The sequence below is a fragment of the Eulemur rufifrons genome, chromosome 14, assembly GCF_041146395.1.
Source record: "Eulemur rufifrons isolate Redbay chromosome 14, OSU_ERuf_1, whole genome shotgun sequence".
Classification (NCBI taxonomy): domain Eukaryota; kingdom Metazoa; phylum Chordata; class Mammalia; order Primates; family Lemuridae; genus Eulemur; species Eulemur rufifrons.
This window is the reverse complement of record NC_090996.1, coordinates 10,850,957-10,868,675: the sequence shown is the minus strand read 5'-3', so window position 1 is coordinate 10,868,675 and position 17,719 is coordinate 10,850,957. Positions and strand designations below refer to the sequence as shown.

The 17,719-nt window shown below is 41.2% G+C and overlaps 1 protein-coding gene across 2 annotated transcripts in view; it reads right to left on the bottom strand.

Moving 5' to 3' along the window:
* Positions 1–7,878: 7,878 nt before the first annotated feature.
* Positions 7,879–17,719, bottom strand: part of LOC138394483 (cytochrome P450 3A4-like) — a 31,436-nt gene continuing 21,595 nt past the window's right edge. For both annotated transcript variants that reach the window (XM_069486492.1, XM_069486493.1), the window contains 4 exons: positions 15,141–15,301; positions 13,561–13,787; positions 11,081–11,243; positions 7,879–8,820 (listed from right to left, as the gene is read on the bottom strand). In XM_069486492.1, the coding sequence (XP_069342593.1) occupies positions 8,725–8,820; positions 11,081–11,243; positions 13,561–13,787; positions 15,141–15,301 (647 nt within the window). In that variant the 3' untranslated portion in view covers positions 7,879–8,724. The remainder of the gene's footprint in view (positions 8,821–11,080; positions 11,244–13,560; positions 13,788–15,140; positions 15,302–17,719) is intronic.

Here is a 17,719-nt window from a genome sequence, read left to right as displayed (position 1 = left end):
CCAAGGCTTCCACAGAGATTGGGGCCCAGGCCTTTCCTCGTGGGGTCCTGCAGCAGATCTAGGAGTGCTCAGACTGTGATCTCTGAGCTTGCGAACCCTCCCTCATGCAGCTTGCCTGGCAGCTCCGTCAACCAGGTCATGCCCCAAGGTGGAGGGACATTGATCCTGCTCAGGCATCCCGTGGGTGACTTGGGTTCATAACACTTCTGCATGGTATTTTCAGGATTTGACTTTCTTGATCCCAGGAGGTGAGGAAGTCCACATGTGCAGATCAGGGGGAGAGTGCAGTGTGGATCCTAGATGTGCTGTGCTCTCGGGGCACCCCTTCCCACATGGGAGGGCTGTACTCTCAGCTCAGGCTGAGATCCTGGGTGGGGAACCTCCCAGACTACCGCAGAGTTGGCGGGAGCTCTGCTGGCTTGTACTCCTGCCTGCCAGCAGATTCCAGAGACAGACTGTGGAGCAGAGGAGGAGGGAAAGGACTGAGGCCCACTGCAGAGTATCAGTTTGTTTATCTTAGATAGACCTCTCTCCACAAGCGGTCTTTCTGGTTGGGTGGGGCCCCTTAAGCCACTCTCTGCCAGCTCTGCCCAGAAGCTGGGAGCAGACATTTCACCCCTGCCAAAACAGCTACCTTGCCAGCTTTTGTGGAGCCTGAGGGCAGGCTCACCCGAGCTATCCCCATCCAGCTACACACCCCACCTGCCTCTACTGTGGCAGAGAATAAAGACTCACCTGGAAGTTCCAGGGCCCCACCCACCACCTAGAGATTTCGGGTACTTCTCTTGAGGGACTAGGGCCAGTCACAGGACCCAAAAACGTCATTGCAGCTTGTTCCTTTCATAAAGCTCCACCTACTGACAAGGAGGTCAATTTGCACGTCCTTTATAGCATTTCCTGACTCAATATTACAGGATGTGTGGGAGTCCAAGGAGTGGCCATTTGAATGAGCACCTACCCCTCCCAGAGAAAGACTGTGATACTGATAATAGTGTAACAAACTGAGCCCTGGCCTTAGCATACAAGCGTTTAGCCCCCTACCCTGTTAACAACTCTCCTGGTTTGGAGAGCCCATCATGACCCTCCTACCAGCTCCTCTCCCTAGTGGCTGCAAAAGCAACATCTGAGCCCTGCTGAGGCTTTCCAAAGGCTTGCAGGCTCACCCAACATAGCCACAAACTGCCTTGCTTCTCCCAGCTCCTTCAAGGTGGTGGAGACCAAGGAACTCCCTAGGAGCTAGAGGGTCCCTCCTAAAGCTTTGAGCACTTAAGTACTTGATCTGGGAGACCAGAGTCTACCACAGACACAAAAGAACATCTCAGCAGCTGGCTCTATCACATCATCAACCAATGACAGGGAGCACAGTGATATTGTCAATCATAGTATCTTCCAACTCAAGCAAAGAGGGTGTGGCTGAATTATTCCCACAAGTACTACCCACCAGCATCAAGAGTAAGCTGGGGGGCCTAACTCACTACACACTGTTGGGAAGAGGTGAAGACACCAGTTCAGATGTAACCACAGTGGTATGTCAAACCTGCTAGAACACCCCTTAGACAACTTAGGACTAACACTCCTCTCCCTGGCACACTCAGGGATCAATCCTGGGGAAGCAGAGGCAGGCCCTTGAGCCAGGCTTCACACCCCTAGGTCTTGACTGAGAAGCACTATGATAAGGAACCAGCAAAAGGACTCTGGAAACATGAAAAATCAGAGAAAAAGGACACCCTCAAAAGATAACGATAGCTCCTTATGAATGAATACCATATAAAATGAAGATAAAATGAAAGATGAAGAGTTTTCAATATGGATTGTAAGGAAGCTCAATGACATACAAGAGAAAATAGAAAGTAAACACAAGAAAACCACAAAAACAATGCAGGAAATGAATAAAAAAATTATTCATGAAGTGAAATTATTTAAAAACATCAAACAGAACTTCAGGAAATGAAAAATTCATTCAAGGAAATACAAAACACAGTGGAAAGTCTCAAGAATATGCTAGATCAGGCATAATAAAGAATCTCACAGCTTGAAGACAACATCTTTGAATTAAAAAGTCAGTCAATTAGAAACAACTGAGAAACAAGAGGAACAAGCCTACAAGAAATATGGGGGTATGTAAAGAGGCCTAACATGAGAATCACAGGCATCCCTGAGGGTGAAGAAGGAAATACACAAGGGTTGGAAAATCTATTTGAGGGAATAATTGAGGAAAATTTTGCTGTCCTTGCTAGACATTTAGACATCCAGGTTCAATAAGATCCTGTGGGATTCATCATGAAGGAGTAATCAACTCAAACCTAGTCATTAGACTGACCAAAGTAAACACAAAACAACAACCCTCCGAGCCTTAAGGTAAAAACAGCAGGTTACTTAGAAAGAAAAACACATCAAACTCACTGCAAACTTCTCAACTGAGACCTTACAAGGCAGAAGTGATTGGGGCCCCATTCTCATCTTCTCAAACAGAATAATCCCAGACCTAAATTTTGTATCCTGTGAAAGTAAGCTTCTTATATGGGGAGAAATAAAGACTTTCTCAGGGGCTGGGCGCGGTAGATCATGCCTGTAATCCTAGCACTCTGGGAGGCTGAGGCGGGAGGATTGCTTGAGGTCAGGAGTTCGAGACCAGCCTGAGCAAGAGTGAGACCCCGTCTCTACTAAAAAAATATAAAGAAATGATCTGGACAGCTAAAAATATATATAGAAAAAAATTAGGCAGGCATGGTGGCACATGTCTGTAGTCCCAGCTACTCGGGAGGCTGAGGCAGAAGGATTGCCTAAGCCCAGGAGTTTGAGGTTGCTGTGAGCTTGAGGCCATGGCGCTCTAGCCCGGGAAACAGAGTGAGACTGTGTCTCAAAAAAAAAAAAAAAAGACTTTCTCAGATAAGCAAACTCTGAGGGAATTTGTCAAGGCCAGACCTACCCTGCAGGAAGTACTCAGACCTGCATTATACATGGATCAGAACAATAGATACCCACCAGTGTAAAACCACTGAAAAGCAAAAGGGCAGAGCCCAGATACAGAAATACTTTGAGAGGTAAGACAAATTAATAAAGTTCTACTTAAGAGGATGAATAGAAATCCACCCCACTTATCAATTCTCTCAATGAATGTGAATGGCTTGAACTCTCCACTGAAGAGAAATAATATGGCTATTTTGTTAAGAGTTCTTATCAGAAAAGTGTGCTATATTTTTGTCAAATGATTTTTCTGCTTCTATTGAGGGGATCATCTGGTCTTTGTTCTTACTTTTATTTATATGGTGAATTACATTTATAGATTTGCATCCTTGCATCTCTGGGATGAAGCCCACCCGATCACGAATTATGTTTTTCATGATCAGTTGAATTTGGTTTGCTAAGCTTTTTATTGAGAGTATTTGTATCTTTATTCATAAGGGATATTGGTCTGTTCTTTTCTTTTTTCGTTGTGTCCTTTCTGGTATCAAGGTGATTCTGGCTTTGTAGAATGAGTTGGGGAGGATCCCATCCTTCTCAACATTGTGGAATAATTTCTGCAGTATAGGTATGAATTCCGTATAGGTTTGGTAAAATTCTGGTGTGAACTCCAACTGGTCTGGGAGTTTTTATTTTATTGAAAAGATTTTTTTATTGCTGCTTCAATTTTCGTGCTTGATATTGGTCTGTTCAGGAATTCTATTTCTTTCTGATTGAGCCTAGGGAGGTCGTTTGTTTCCAAGAATTTGTCCATTTCCTCTGTGTTTCAAGTATTGGGTATAGAGATTTTTATACTATTCAAGGATTATGTTTTGTATTTCCATGATGTACGTTTTGACCTCTTCGTTTTCATTTTTAATTGAGGTTAATAGAATCCTTTCTTTTCTATTTCTGGTCAATCTTGAAGAGGGCTGTCAATTTTGTTTATCTTTTCATAGAACCAACTTTTTCTTTTATTCATACTGTGTATAGTTCTTTTGTTCTCAGTTTCATGTAGTGCTGCTCTGATCTTGGTATTTCTTTTCTTCTGCTGAGTTTAAGATTGATTTGCCCTTCCTTTTCTAGTAACTTGAGCTGGTTCATTAGTTTGTTGATTTGTGATCTTTCTGTCTTTTGGACATTAGTATTTGATGCTATTAGTTTTCCTCTCAGGAATGCTTTTGCTGTATCCCACAGATTTTGATTACCCATTATCATTTAGTTTGAAGAATCTTTTGATTTCCATCTGGATCTCCTTCTTGACCCAATAGACTTTCAGCAATAGATTGTTTAATTTCCATGACTTTCTGTAGAGGTGAGTGTTTCTGTTGGAATTGATCTCTAATTTTATTCCACTGTGGTCTGAGAAGATACATGGTATAATTTATATCTTTTTTTTGTTTGTTTGTTTGGGTTTTTTTTTTTGTTTTTTTTTTTTTTGAGACAGAGTCTCACTCTGTTGCCCAGGCTAGAGTGAGTGCCGTGGCATCAGCCTAGCTCACAGCAACCTCAAACTCCTGAGCTCAAAGGATCCTCCTGTCTCAGCCTCCCGAGTAGCTGGGACTACAGGCATGTGCCACCATGCCTGGCTAATTTTTTCTATATATTTTTAGCTGTCTATATAATTTATTTCTATTTTTAGTAGAGATGGGGTCTCGCTCTTGCTCAGGCTGGTCTCGAACTCCTGAGCTCAAACGATCCACCCACCTCGGCCTCCCAGAGTGCTAAGATTACAGGCGTGAGCCACCGCGCCCGGCCTAATTTATATCTTTTTAAATTTGTTGAGTTCTGTTCTGTTGCCTAGGATGTTATCAATTTGAGAGAAGGTTCCATGAGCTGATTAAAAGAATGTATATTCAGTGTTATTTGGGTGGAATATTCTTTAGGTGTCTTTTAGGCCAATTTGATCTAGAGTTCTATTTAAGTTGATTGTTTCTTTGTTTATTTTCTGCTTGGAGGATCTGTCCAGTTCTGTCAGTGGGGTGCTGAAATCGCTAGCTATTATGGCATTGCTGTTTATCATGTTGTTGAGGTCAATCATGATTTGCTGCTTTATGTATCTGGGGGCTCTTGTTTTGGGTGCATACCTATTTAGGATTGTTAAGTCTTCTTGTTAAATTTTTCTCTCCACCACTACATAGTGACCATCTTTGTCTTTCTTTTGTTGCTTTAAAGTTTTTGTTAGCTGATATAAGAGTGGCTACTCCAACATTCTCTTGGTTTCCATTTTCCTGGAAATTTATTTTCCATCCCTTCACATTGAGTCTGAATGCATCCTTATGGTAAGATGCATTTCCTGGAGACAGCAGATAGTTAGCCTGTGATTTTTTTATCCATTCAGCAAGCCGATGTCTCTTCTGTGGGCAATTTAAGCCATTCACATTTATTGAGAGATTTGATACTTTGGGTAGATTTCTGATGATACTGTTTAGTAGACTCTGATTGTTTGTATTACCTTTCAAGCCATTGTGGAGTCAGGGTCCTCAACTTTAACTTTTTTGTCATTTGACACTGGTGGGTGTCTATTGTGCTGGTCACTATATAATGTGGATGTGAGTGCTTTCTGCAGGGCATGTCTGGTCTTTGGAAATTCCATCAGTGATTGCTTCTCTAGGAAAGTCTTTATTTCTTCTTCATATGAGAAGCTTAGTTTTGTAGGGTAAAGAATTCTAAGTTGGCCATTTTTCTGTTTTAGAAGACTGAGGATGGGTCCCCAGTCCCTTCTGGCTTGTAAGGTTTCAGTTGAGAAATCTGCAGTCAGTCTGATAGGTTTTCCTTTATAAATTGCCTGCTGCTTTTGCCTTATTGCTCAAAGGAGTGCCTTTTTCACCTTTATTTGGCCAGCCTAATAACTCTGTGATGTGGTGCTTGCCTTATCACATTGAGTCTCCTGGGAATCATGTGTGTTTCTTGTGTCTGGATATCTAGATTTCTGGATAGGCCTGGGAAAGTTTCCTCAATTATTCCTAGAAATAGGTTTTCCAGCCCTTGTGCATTTTCTTCTTCACACTCAGGGATGACTATGATTCTAATGTGTGATCTCTATACATAATCCCACATTTCTTGTATGCTTTGTTCAGATCTCTTCCTACCATGTTCTTTTCCTTCATCTGATTTGCTTACCACATAGGTGTTATCTTCAAGCTCTGAGATTCTTTCCTCTGTGTGATCCATTCTATTCTTAAGGCTGTCCAATGTCTTTTGTAGTTTCTTGAATGCCTCTTTCATTTCCAGTTTTTTTTTTTTTTGTAATGCTTCAATTTCTTTAGAGAATTTTTCCTTCATTTCCTGCATTGTTCTCCTGACTTCTTTGTGTTGGGCTTCTATTTTCTCTTGAATACCATTGAGTTATCCTTCAACCATATTCGGAATTCTTCATCTGTCCTTTTAACCATTTCATTAAAGTTGACTGAGTAGCTAATGATTTCCCTTGGGGGTGACTTTTCTCTCTGAATTTTCATGTTTCCTGAATTCTTCCACTGATTCTTTCTCACATGGCTGCTTGGTCAAGAACTGGGTGTGTTATGGCTGGTTTATTACCCTATCTCCAAGTCCGCAGAAGTCATTTCTTCACGGTCTTGGGGAGAGGCATGCGGGTCCCATATTGCTTTAGGGGTGTTTTAGCAAGATTCCAGAACCTCTTGGGTTACCTCTGAACTGTTGTCTTCATCTCTTCCCAATGGAGTGGAATGAATTTGGTCCCCCAGCTTAAGCTCCAAGCTGGTGGATTATTCTTGCGGGTATGAATCCACTGCTCCCTATTAACTTGAGATGGAAGGCAATATGTTTAACTATGGGGTTGTACCCTCTGTCATTGATTGTAGTTTGTGTGGAGGAGCCAGTTTAAGAGATAATCTGTTGTCCCCGTGGTAGGCTCTTGTTTTGTAGGTGGGATATATGAATGCCCTAAGCTTTTGGAGGGCCTTGTAGCTCCCAGGGTTTGCTTGGACCCTGGTCCCCACTGAGGGGGTGGTAGGAGCAAGATGGATCACAGCTGCAGTGTGAAAGCCTGGGTGTGTGAGCGTCTATGATTGCTTATCTGGCTGCTGGGGGAGCTGCTAATATGGATTTCAGGGCTAACTCTCCAACTTGGAAGGCTGCTCATGATGGCAGAATCAACTGGTGCAATTACTGAGGTCTCTAGCCAAGTTTTTTCTTCCCTGTGCACACACTTTCCCCTCTGATAGGTCGACTTGTGTTTCCTTTCCACACAATATTGCCTCTTGAGTTTTCCCACAGTTTCTGTGTCTGGCCTGCTGGCATGTGTCTACACATGTCAGTGATGGATAGGGGAATCTCCAATTGTGCACCCCTTTTCTGGCACTAGACGCAAAGGCAAGGAGGGTAGGCCTGTCTATCCCCAGAAGTCTCCACAAGGGTGATGCTTGCACCAGGGGAGGGGGGATGGAGCTCATCCACAGATCCCACTCTGCTGAGCTCCTCCACACCCTCCCGCTGAGCACAGGCTCTCACTTGGCATTTGACCCTGGAACTGGGATCTCTCTTCCACACTGTCCCACCCCTCCATCTGCACTGTAAGCAGGTGAACGTGCCACATACCTGTGGGCAGGAGGATCACAGGCTGACATTGCCCCACCGGCCGGGGATGGAGACACGACCTCAGCAGTCAAAGCAGGTCACTCGACACAGAGATCTCTACTGGCTGCTATGAAATGGATCTGCGGAATTCCTGCAAGGCTGTTCTGTTGGGAGTCACCCATCTGCCCTCCTCTGCAAGCCCCAGTCACAGCAGAATGGCCACCCTGCTCTCCATGCCACTCCGGTGACTATGCTGACTGAAGCAGGCTCAGCTGGGAGTGCACTCTCCTTGCGGTGAGCCAAGTCCCTCAGCATAAGGCACTTTCTTGGTTGCTGTGGGGTGGGTGTGGCCCTGCAGCCATGAGTTCTTGAGCCAAGACCAATTGACCAACTGACAATTTTTTATTCAGTGTTTATTATGCTTAGACATTTGGAAGTTGAAGATGGACTACAAGAGTTATAAGAAAACATGCTTCCTGCCTTCCAGATACATCAGGGTAGGTGGGATTAAGATATTAAATCAAAACTAATAGTATCATAATAAGTTCCCTCTGTGAGTGGTACAAAAATTTGTGCATCAAAATATAAAATTAAACTATGAATAACATTCTAAGCAATGGGCAAAGTCACAATGGCTTAACTCTCACCTATGTTAATAATGAAATTGGAGTTTTGAAATAGGCCCAGGGATCAGTGATTATGATGACAAAAAATTTTTAGTTGATGGTTCTCAATCACTCAACTCTATAGATTCTTCCTTAATGTGCATAAAGGCATCAGATAATAACTGTGTAAAGAAATTTTTATGGTTTTGCTCAGCATAATACTTATTATAGTATATTACAAATAGAACAGGTGGCACAAATGCAATGATTATAGCCACCATAATAATTCTTACTTTCATCAAACAATTCTTGATAAAATTGTTAAGAAATATTTATTTTCTTATCAGAGCTGAGATGGAGTCAATGGTACTAACTTGGGGGTGGAGATTGTCCTATGAAGACCAGGGAATTGGAACTCATATATGTAGCTTTGATTTAGTCACCTCCTTTATATCATGCAATACACACTCTTCCAAAGACACTGAGAGAGCACAATGAATGTACAGAATTCCTAGTCATTCATCAAGTGCCCTAAGTTAAGTTCTTCTTCATTTCTGCATTTTATTTACAATGTAAATTGGGGTCTCTGATGTTCTTAGATGTTTCTAGAGAACAAAGCAGAAATCCGTAGGGAAAGTCAGGCTCCACTTATGATCCCATCTCTTGACTCAACCTTTAGAACAATAGGTTTTTCTGGTTGAAGAAGTCCCTTTCGGCTTAACTGCACAGGAATCTGCAACAGTTAAGCAAACATATTGAAAGCAATGAATGAAGGAAATGAAGAAAAGATAGAAGCAAAGTAGAAAACATACATTACGGAAAATAATGCTTTGCAAATTTATAAAACCCACTTTTAGCATAATGTATCTTGGATTCTGTATACTTATTCTATAAGCTGTGTGAAGACTGGATAGTGAAAGCAGTCTTTCACCCATCATTTAATATAATATTTATTGAGCACCTATTTTGTGCCAAGTCTGAGACAAATTCCTGTTGGCTTGAGTTTTTTCAAATTAAATTTTATGTAAAATGAATGAGGCTTAAAAATTTATTCCAAATTCTTTGGCATTACAGCAAACTATTTTTGAACAGCCATATAAAGGTCATTTTGTGTATGTTGAATTTTGCAGTGTTCTCCTGAGTAGATATTATACACTTTAATCTCAGGGCAGTCTTTGAATTCTAATCAATCCAGTAGCCCCTCTCAGTTGAAACTATGCAGTATAATGATGGGAAGCTGCCTTTAGAAAGGTTATGCTTTTGTTTTCTAATATCTACTCCAGTTTTTTCAAATGTAATGCAAAAGGGGAACTTCTCATGTTCTACAGGGTTTTGATTAATACTTTGGGCACAATTCTCACTGAGTCGCTCCTTCCATAATGGGGAAGCCACCAACAGAGTAACCTTCTGTTGGTGGCTGCAGGGCTAACAAATTGTCATGGGGATTGAGAAATACCAGCTTGTAGATGGGTGGGAGCCTGCCTGGGAGTATCTTCCCCATCCCAGGCATGCCAGCAGCCAGCTTTCTCTCAGACCTGAGCTGCCTATCTGTACACATTTGTTGGACAGCTATACAGCTGCCCTAAAGCAACAAAGAAGATGGAACTATTTCCATCTTCCTCCTCTCCCATGCTAAAAGCCTACATTAGGGGAGGATTCCATACGGAACGCATAAGTCTGGAAGTAAGACTTATAGTGCCTTGGTTCTAATGAATTAATGACAATTGTTCTTGAAGGTCTTCAGATGAAATACCCAAATATTTCCATAACTGCAACACCTTATTATTTTTAATTTCAAATGGAATAAACATATTTTCTTTGCAGAAAGACAGATGGACACACACAGACACAAATGTCATTTGTTAAATTTTAAAATTAAAAGCTTAAAATTTCTATCCATGAGATCCAAATAAACTGCAGATCACTTCTTAAGCATTTACTGAATATTTCCAGTGGATGATGTCTTCATCAAGATACCATTCTGACTTTATGAAAGCAATATAATGAGGTGATACCATGAAGGGAGGGCACTAGTATTCTTAGACACAGAGAAAATATAGAGAGCAAAACTGGATGATTAATGACAAGGTATAAAATTAGGTGGTGATAATATCCTGCAGTAACCAAAAATAGAGCAGTGAGTGGACCAGGAACTAGGTAGGGAAGATTTTTTGGAGGGACTTGGAGTTTCAACTAATAATTGAAAGATGAGTAGAGAAAGAGGAGGAGAGTGAGAAGAATGTTAACTGGTTGAAAAGGAGCCAACCTGGTATGGAGCAGGGCACCTAAAGGGTGAATTCAGACATTCAGGATGGCCCTAGTCTGTGGGACCCTTCATATCTGGCAGAAGTGCCTTAAATCAGTGATTTTCCAACTTGGCTTCAAGTCAGAATAAATGGGGGAAATTTTAAAGCCACATTCTGGGTCAATTATTTTAGAATTCCTGAGGTGACCCAGGGAAGATTGATTTTTGAAGGCTCCCTGGTGATTCCAGTGTGGTGCCAGTGGTTGAGACGCACTGTCACGAGAGAGCTTGTATAAGTTAGGGTGGAGGAAAGCACCCCTCGAAAGTCATGCTGAGATAATCACTGCAATGTGTGATTGTGCAAAACTCTTCCTTATATTTCCAATTGATTTGAAACTGAATTTAACTCTTGCTCAAGTTCAAAGAGACTGAACACAATTATTTTTTTTTATTTTTTTAAACTTTATTTTTCTTACCACTTGTAACTGGCTATGTTATAGAGACTGGACATACTTATGTCATGTTAATCTGCATTGACTTTACATGATCTTTATAGTTCGGCTGTTATAAAGCCATGTTTTGAACTGCAGAACTGAAGCACCCTTAAAGATCACTGATGGCTCCAAATACATTATTTGCCCCATAAAATAAATTAACAAAAGAGAACAAGCATATTTTTTTTAAAATATACACTTCACAGGGAACAAAACTCCCAATAGAATATTATTTATACAGAAAGTTCACTGACCTGTGTTTCTTTGCAAGGTTTGAAGGAAAAGTTCTGCAGTATTTTGATGAGCGCAAGTTTCATATTCATGAGAGCAAACCTCATGCCGATGCAGTTTCGGGGTCCGTTTCCAAAGGGCATGTATAAGTAAGGATCTATGTTGTCCTTGTTCTTCTTGCTGAACCTGGCTCCACAACAGTAGATAAAAAAGTTAATGAGAGAAAACCCACAAAGCTTATATGTTAAGAGATCTGACTTAGACCTCCTGTCCCCAGAAGCAGTGGTAAACAAAATACTCTGATGTGTTAGTCATGGCAATCTTGCTATGGTTATTTTGCTATGAAAATTGTAAGCTATAGATCCTTTCCATTTTCCTTATCCTATAGGAGCTGTCCATTTTGTTAAGATGAGATTAGTACTATTTTAAAAATTTACCTCTAATTAATAAATTATATTCCTGGTTGTGATGTGGTCACACTCTAAAAGGCATATAAGTAATGAGAACAATTAATGAAAAAGTAGTTTCCTGCCTCAAGTCATACTTATGTTGCCCATATGTACATTGAGAAAAGAGCAGGAAAAAATATCTAGCGCTATTTGAATTGAGCTTCTCCTTTTTCCTTCTCCTACCATTCTTCTGCTTTCTTTTCTTTCTAAGTCTCCTGCTAACTCTTCCTCTTCCCTGTCTTCTCCTTCTTCTTTTTCTTTGTCTTTGTCTTCATAGTCCTCCTCCTCCTTCTCTTCCCGCTCCTGCTCCTTCTCCTCTTTCTCCTCCTCCTCAACCTCATCCTCCCCTCCTCCTCCCTCATCTTCCTCCTTCTTACCTCTCACTCTCTCTCTTTCCCCCACACAGAATAATTTAAGTCAGGTCGTTTACACGGGCATTTGATGCTACTCTCCTGTAATATAATCACAGCTTTCCTTGCTATCTGTTCCTCTAGGCTATAAATTCTTTGAAAGTTAGACCTGCATTTTGTTCAACTTGATTCCTCACGATATGATTATATGAAGAAAAGATGTTGTTGTGGGTAAAGTGATAATGACATTTTGGTATTGTGTTTTAAAAGATGTCCTTATATTTGAGAGAGCATTCTAAAATATTTAAAGGTGATTGCTTCAAAATAACAGGAGTTTGGGAGATGGCTGTGGTGCTGTGTGGATGGGGCAGCTGACACGTTGATGATTCCTATGGCAGGTGATGGGTACATGTACATGCATTAAATGCAGTCTATGGACTTGTTTCTATAGAATATACATGCATATATGTGAAACAGCCTCCTTAATAGTTTTTTTTTTTTTAACGTTTGGATGTCTCACATCCTGGCACAGTTCCTGACACTCAGTAAACACTTACTCTCTGTTTGGTGACCCAGTGAATCCACAGGGAGTACAGTGAGTGGTCTCTGATTTTCTGTTTGTGCAGCTAGAGGAGGTTGAATTGTTCAGGTTCAAAGAAACACAGAATTCTGCTGCTCCAGAAAACAGAGGACTTGGTCAATTCTGATAACTCTTCCAACACATATGTGCAGACTCCATGGTAGCCCAAGGGACACCACGGCCAACAAGACAAGCTCCCTGCCATCATCAGGCTTGTAGTGATGGGTCTATAAAAGTCTAGCTCTCAGGCCTCCTGACTCACCAGCCAGCCCTAAAACTGAATTCTTAACTTTGTTTACCAATAGAATAATGAAAAGACATCAACTACTTCCAGAGTTCCCAAGTGCAGTCATAGCACTGTATTCCCAGAGCAGTCTGCTGGAATGTCTGAGAGGTCTAGAGAGCTGGTGACTATGCTTTGGAAGAGTCACTGTCCACTGAGAGTATAGGGTACCTGCAGCCCCAGACAGGACCAGGAAGACCTGTGCTCTCCTCTGTCCTCAATGGAGTGGCTTACACCCACAGAGGTGAGGACTTCTTAGGTTCTCACCCTGCTGCTTTACAATTACCCTTGAGGAAACAGCAACCAATGCTGAACACAAAGGAATGTGGAAACATTTGTTAAAGTTGGTGGTAAATTCAGAAAGATATAGGGAACAGCACAGAAAAGATGTAAGGAGTAAAAAGCCTATACTAACATAAAATAGGGGTCAAATGAATTATGGCAAATCCATACCAAAAATATATAGTTAAAAAGGATACTGTATAGTGTATAGTTTACTCTTAAATAAAGTAAGAAGCAGTTCAAACCTAAATAAAACATGATAACACTCTAGTTTTGAAAAAGTTATATATGCATAGGAAAATCTTCATCAGGGCATACATCACATAATTACTGAGGCTTATCCTATGGTGTTTTGACTGTGTGTGGCTATCATTTTCCTTTTACCAATCTATGGTTTACAAACTTTCACAATTAATACATTTTTAATAGGAAATTTGTAAAAATATAAAGACATAGAAGAAAATGACTAATACATGATTATAATGTACACTAAGAGATATCAGAATATGCTTGAACCAGCCTGGTTCAGGACGGCCTCCCTTTCCCAGGGGCCTTGTACCTTTCAGGGCGGAACTCCTCAGGCTCTGGCCAGTACTTTGGATCCCGTTGAAGGGCCTTAGTTGGTATGAACACCACTACCCCTTTGGGAATGAACACTCCCTTGATTTCAACGTCTTTCTTACAGACCCTCTCAATTCTTCCAGCAATGGGGAATAATCTGAGAGTTTCATTCACCACCATGTCAAGATATTCCATCTGTAGCAGGGCATCATAGGTGACAGGTGTCTGGGAAAAGAAAAGCCCATATTTTAATAAATTGAGACTTAGAATTAACTGCCAACACAGTATAGTGAGTATTACTGTTAGTGGATCAAAATAAACATATTGGCAAAAGACCTTCATATCCATAGGGCATTTTAATAACTATCAAGAGTGAGATCTGCTCAATGTCCCATTAGACATGTGGAGATGTTACAGATACAGGAGACCTGTGGGGACAGCCCCTACCCAGGGACTGAAATCCAGAGCATCACCACATAGTGCCTTTGTTCTCTCATGAACATATGTGAAGAAAGGAGGATGAACATTACATTTCACTACAATATGTCAAAGTCAATGTCACCTTGCCAAAATGAGGCCACATGTGTACCCAGGAAAGGAAAAGAGCATGTAAAGAGCAAATCCCCCTATTCCACATAAGGCTCTTTAGTTGGAAATCATGCTTGGTAACCCTTTTGATTATATATATAAAATTTGTGCAGAAACACTATAACAAGCTCTATAAATAATTTGAGGATAAACTAGTCTATCTCTAACCCAAACAGCACAATAGAAGGTTAAGATTGGAAGCTCCCAGGGCACACAATTTCAATTCTAATAAAAATTATAAAGGGGATAGAAATCTCACATTCAGCCCCAACCCCTCTGGCTCAAACAGTCTACTACTTGCTGCTTAAGGGCTTGACTATCAGCTCTAAAAAAGATCCCTTCGTGTTCATCTCATTGCCAGACCAGCCTTGCCAGCCAGAGACGGCCAGGTCTCTTCACACCACAAAGGATCCCAGGTGGGCAGAGATCTGAAGAGAGTGTGGGTGATATATCCCTAGCACTTCATCTTGTATTTGGAGGCAATAGTGTAGAGGTTAAGAGATTGCACAGGAGCCAGATACCCTAGTTCCTACTTGGCTTCTTCATCAGTTCCTCCATGACTGCAGCATGAGAGAGGTATTAGGCAAAGCTGGGTCCACCTAGCCAGTGCACCTGAGGCCAGGCAAGATCAGACGACAGCCAGACAAGAGCTCGCAAAGCTATCTATCCAGACATGTGAGCAACAAATGCGTATTGTTAGATGCCACTACAGTTTTCTGGATTTTTTTTTTTTTTTTTTTTTGCATTATTGTGGTAACTGATAATAGATGCAGGATGACCAGCACTGTTTTAAAAATATCTTTTATTTAGGGGCGCAGAGTCCATAACCTATATATCTCCCTTTCTCTTCCTCTTTAGAGCCTTCCTAAGCAGTGCCTGTGAAAAACTCAAGGCTTACACATTTGAAAAAACCCCTCCTAGGAAGTGCTGAGCAGGCATTTTTGGTAAGGCTTCATGTCCTCCCTCCGTCTCCACGTATCATCCACTCACCTTATTTGGCAAAGCCGCATCAATCTCCTCCTGCAGTTTCTTCTGGACGTCAGGGTGAGTGCCCAGTTCATACATAATGAAGGAAAGAACACTGCTAGTGGTCTCGTAGCCACCAAACATGAATATAATTGACTGGGCTATCATCTCCTCATCAGACAGAACTGAAAGGAAAGAAAGGATCTATTAGGAAAAGCAGGTCAATTTAGAAGTTCACAGTTTACAGGAAGAGAAATCCAGGTGAGTTCCCAAATCAGTAGTGAAAACAGAGGAAAAGTGGAAAAGTATCTCAGAGTTACACGGGGAGATGTTTTCATTCTAATGTCTATGTTATAGAGCCAGAACAAGGCACCATTGTATAACTCAGTTTATCTCAAGGTGTATATGATTGTGGCTCATCCACTCCTCATTATGCAGTCCTCACCACCAACACATCTGGGCTATTTCCAGAGAGCATTTCTGGCTAACATACTCAGTGTTATGGGTGTGCCCCTTGGATGATCATAAAAGTACTTCAGCTGTAAGTGAAATACACAGTAGCCTTCTGCACCAAGAAAAATTTAAAGTATTTTAGTTACAATAGAGCTTGAAAATTTTTGAGAATTTGCAATACTGAGGCTTCAGGGAAAATTGAAGGATCTTTGCTCTACACATGGTTGAGGGAACTTAAGGGAACAATATTGGGCTACAGATAAACTCTTGCTACTCCAAGTGTGGTCTATGGACCAGCAGCATCAACAGAATCTGGCAGCTTATTAGAAATGCAGAATCTAAAGCCCCACCTAGACCTACAGAATCAGTACCTGAACTTTCAGGAGATGTCGGGATTTGTGTGCCTGAGAAGCATGGGTTTTACCTTTGAGAGGAATTGGGCACTAGAAGATCTAGGGCACAGGTTTTCAAAATAGACTATCTCAGGATGTACAGAAACTACAGAAATAGACAAAAGCTCAAAGGGTAGTGACGGACCCTTGTCTGATGAATGGCACTAAAATAGCAGAACCCTGTATGATTACAAGTTGGCCTCCTCCGTGATTGTTTCTCTCAAGAGAACCAGAGCACAGTGAGGGTATCAACTGTTTCACTGGGACTAGATTAGGGCCTTTATATTCCCAAATTACTGAAATACATATGGTGCCCATCCCACCCATGTAATTCATTACTAAAAACAATATAAAATGAGTGTGAGAAGTGTCTGCACAGTTATGATTTTCTAGTGATAGTTCTGTGATGCTTCAGTTGGTAAATTCAACTATCAAATTTTTATGCAGTTAACATCAACTCCCTGAAACTGGATTGAACTTGTGTTATAATCTCAACGTTTAGAGCTCTTCTGTTCAGTGAGATAATCACTACACACATGTACCTGTTTAAACTTAAATTTTAATTAATTAAAATTAAATACATGTTAAAATTCTTCTTCAATGGCTGTAGCCCCATGTGTCCAGTGGTTACTATATTGAACAGGGAAATGATAGACTATTTCCTTCATCACAGAAAGTTGGATTGGGATAGATAGATTGATCATAGGTGAGTAGATAATGGATGGACAGATGATAGAATAGACGTACACAAAGACACATGTACAATAGTGTGCTGGAACAAGTCCATTCTTGCTCTAGAGAACCAATTGTTAAATATTCAGGACTTTTGTGAGATGGTTGTTAAACTTTTGAAGCTTGAAACTGACCGTGATCATTATTTTGCAACCATCATAGTGGTTATAATTTGAGTCAGAACGATCCATCGATGGTGAAACTTCTTGGTCAAAGGTCAAGAGGAAGAGGATATTTACATAGTCTAAAATGTTTCCCCATAGGTTACTTACTCATTATGGAGGGAAAAATAAATGTTTACAGTAGATTGAGCTTGTGAGCACACTTTCACCAAGTGTTCCTAGTTAAAAATCACCCTTACTGGCCGGGCGCGGTGGCTCACGCCTGTAATCCTAGCACTCTGGGAGGCTGAGGCAGGTGGATCGCTCAAGGTCAGGAGTTCGAGACCAGCCTGAGCAAGAGCGAGACCCCATCTCTACTAAAAATAGAAAGAAATTATCTGGCCAACTAAAATATATATATAGAAAAAATTAGCTGGGCATGGTGGCACATGCCTGTAGTCCCAGCTACTCAGGAAGCTGAGGCAGTTGGATCGCTTGAGCCCAGGAGTTTGAGGTTGCTGTGAGCTAGGCTGATGCCACGGCACTCACTCTGGCCCGGGCAACAGAGTGAGACTCTGTCTCAAAATAAATAAATAAATAAACAAATAAATCTCCCTTACTTTCCCTTTCTTGGGATACTTCACTTAGTAAAATGGGTTCCAACTCTTTCCAGGAAAATACAAGAGGTGCTATATCACCATTATTTCTTATAGCTGAGTAGTACTCCATGGTATACATATACCACATTTTATTAATCCAGTCTTGTATTGATGGGCACTTGGGTTGTTTCCACATCTTCGCTATTGTGAATTGTGCAGCTGTAAACATTCGGGTGCAGGTGTCTTTGTTATAGAATGTCTATTGTTCTTTTGGGTAGATGCCCAATAATGGGATTGCTGGATCACATGGGAGGTCTGCTTGTATC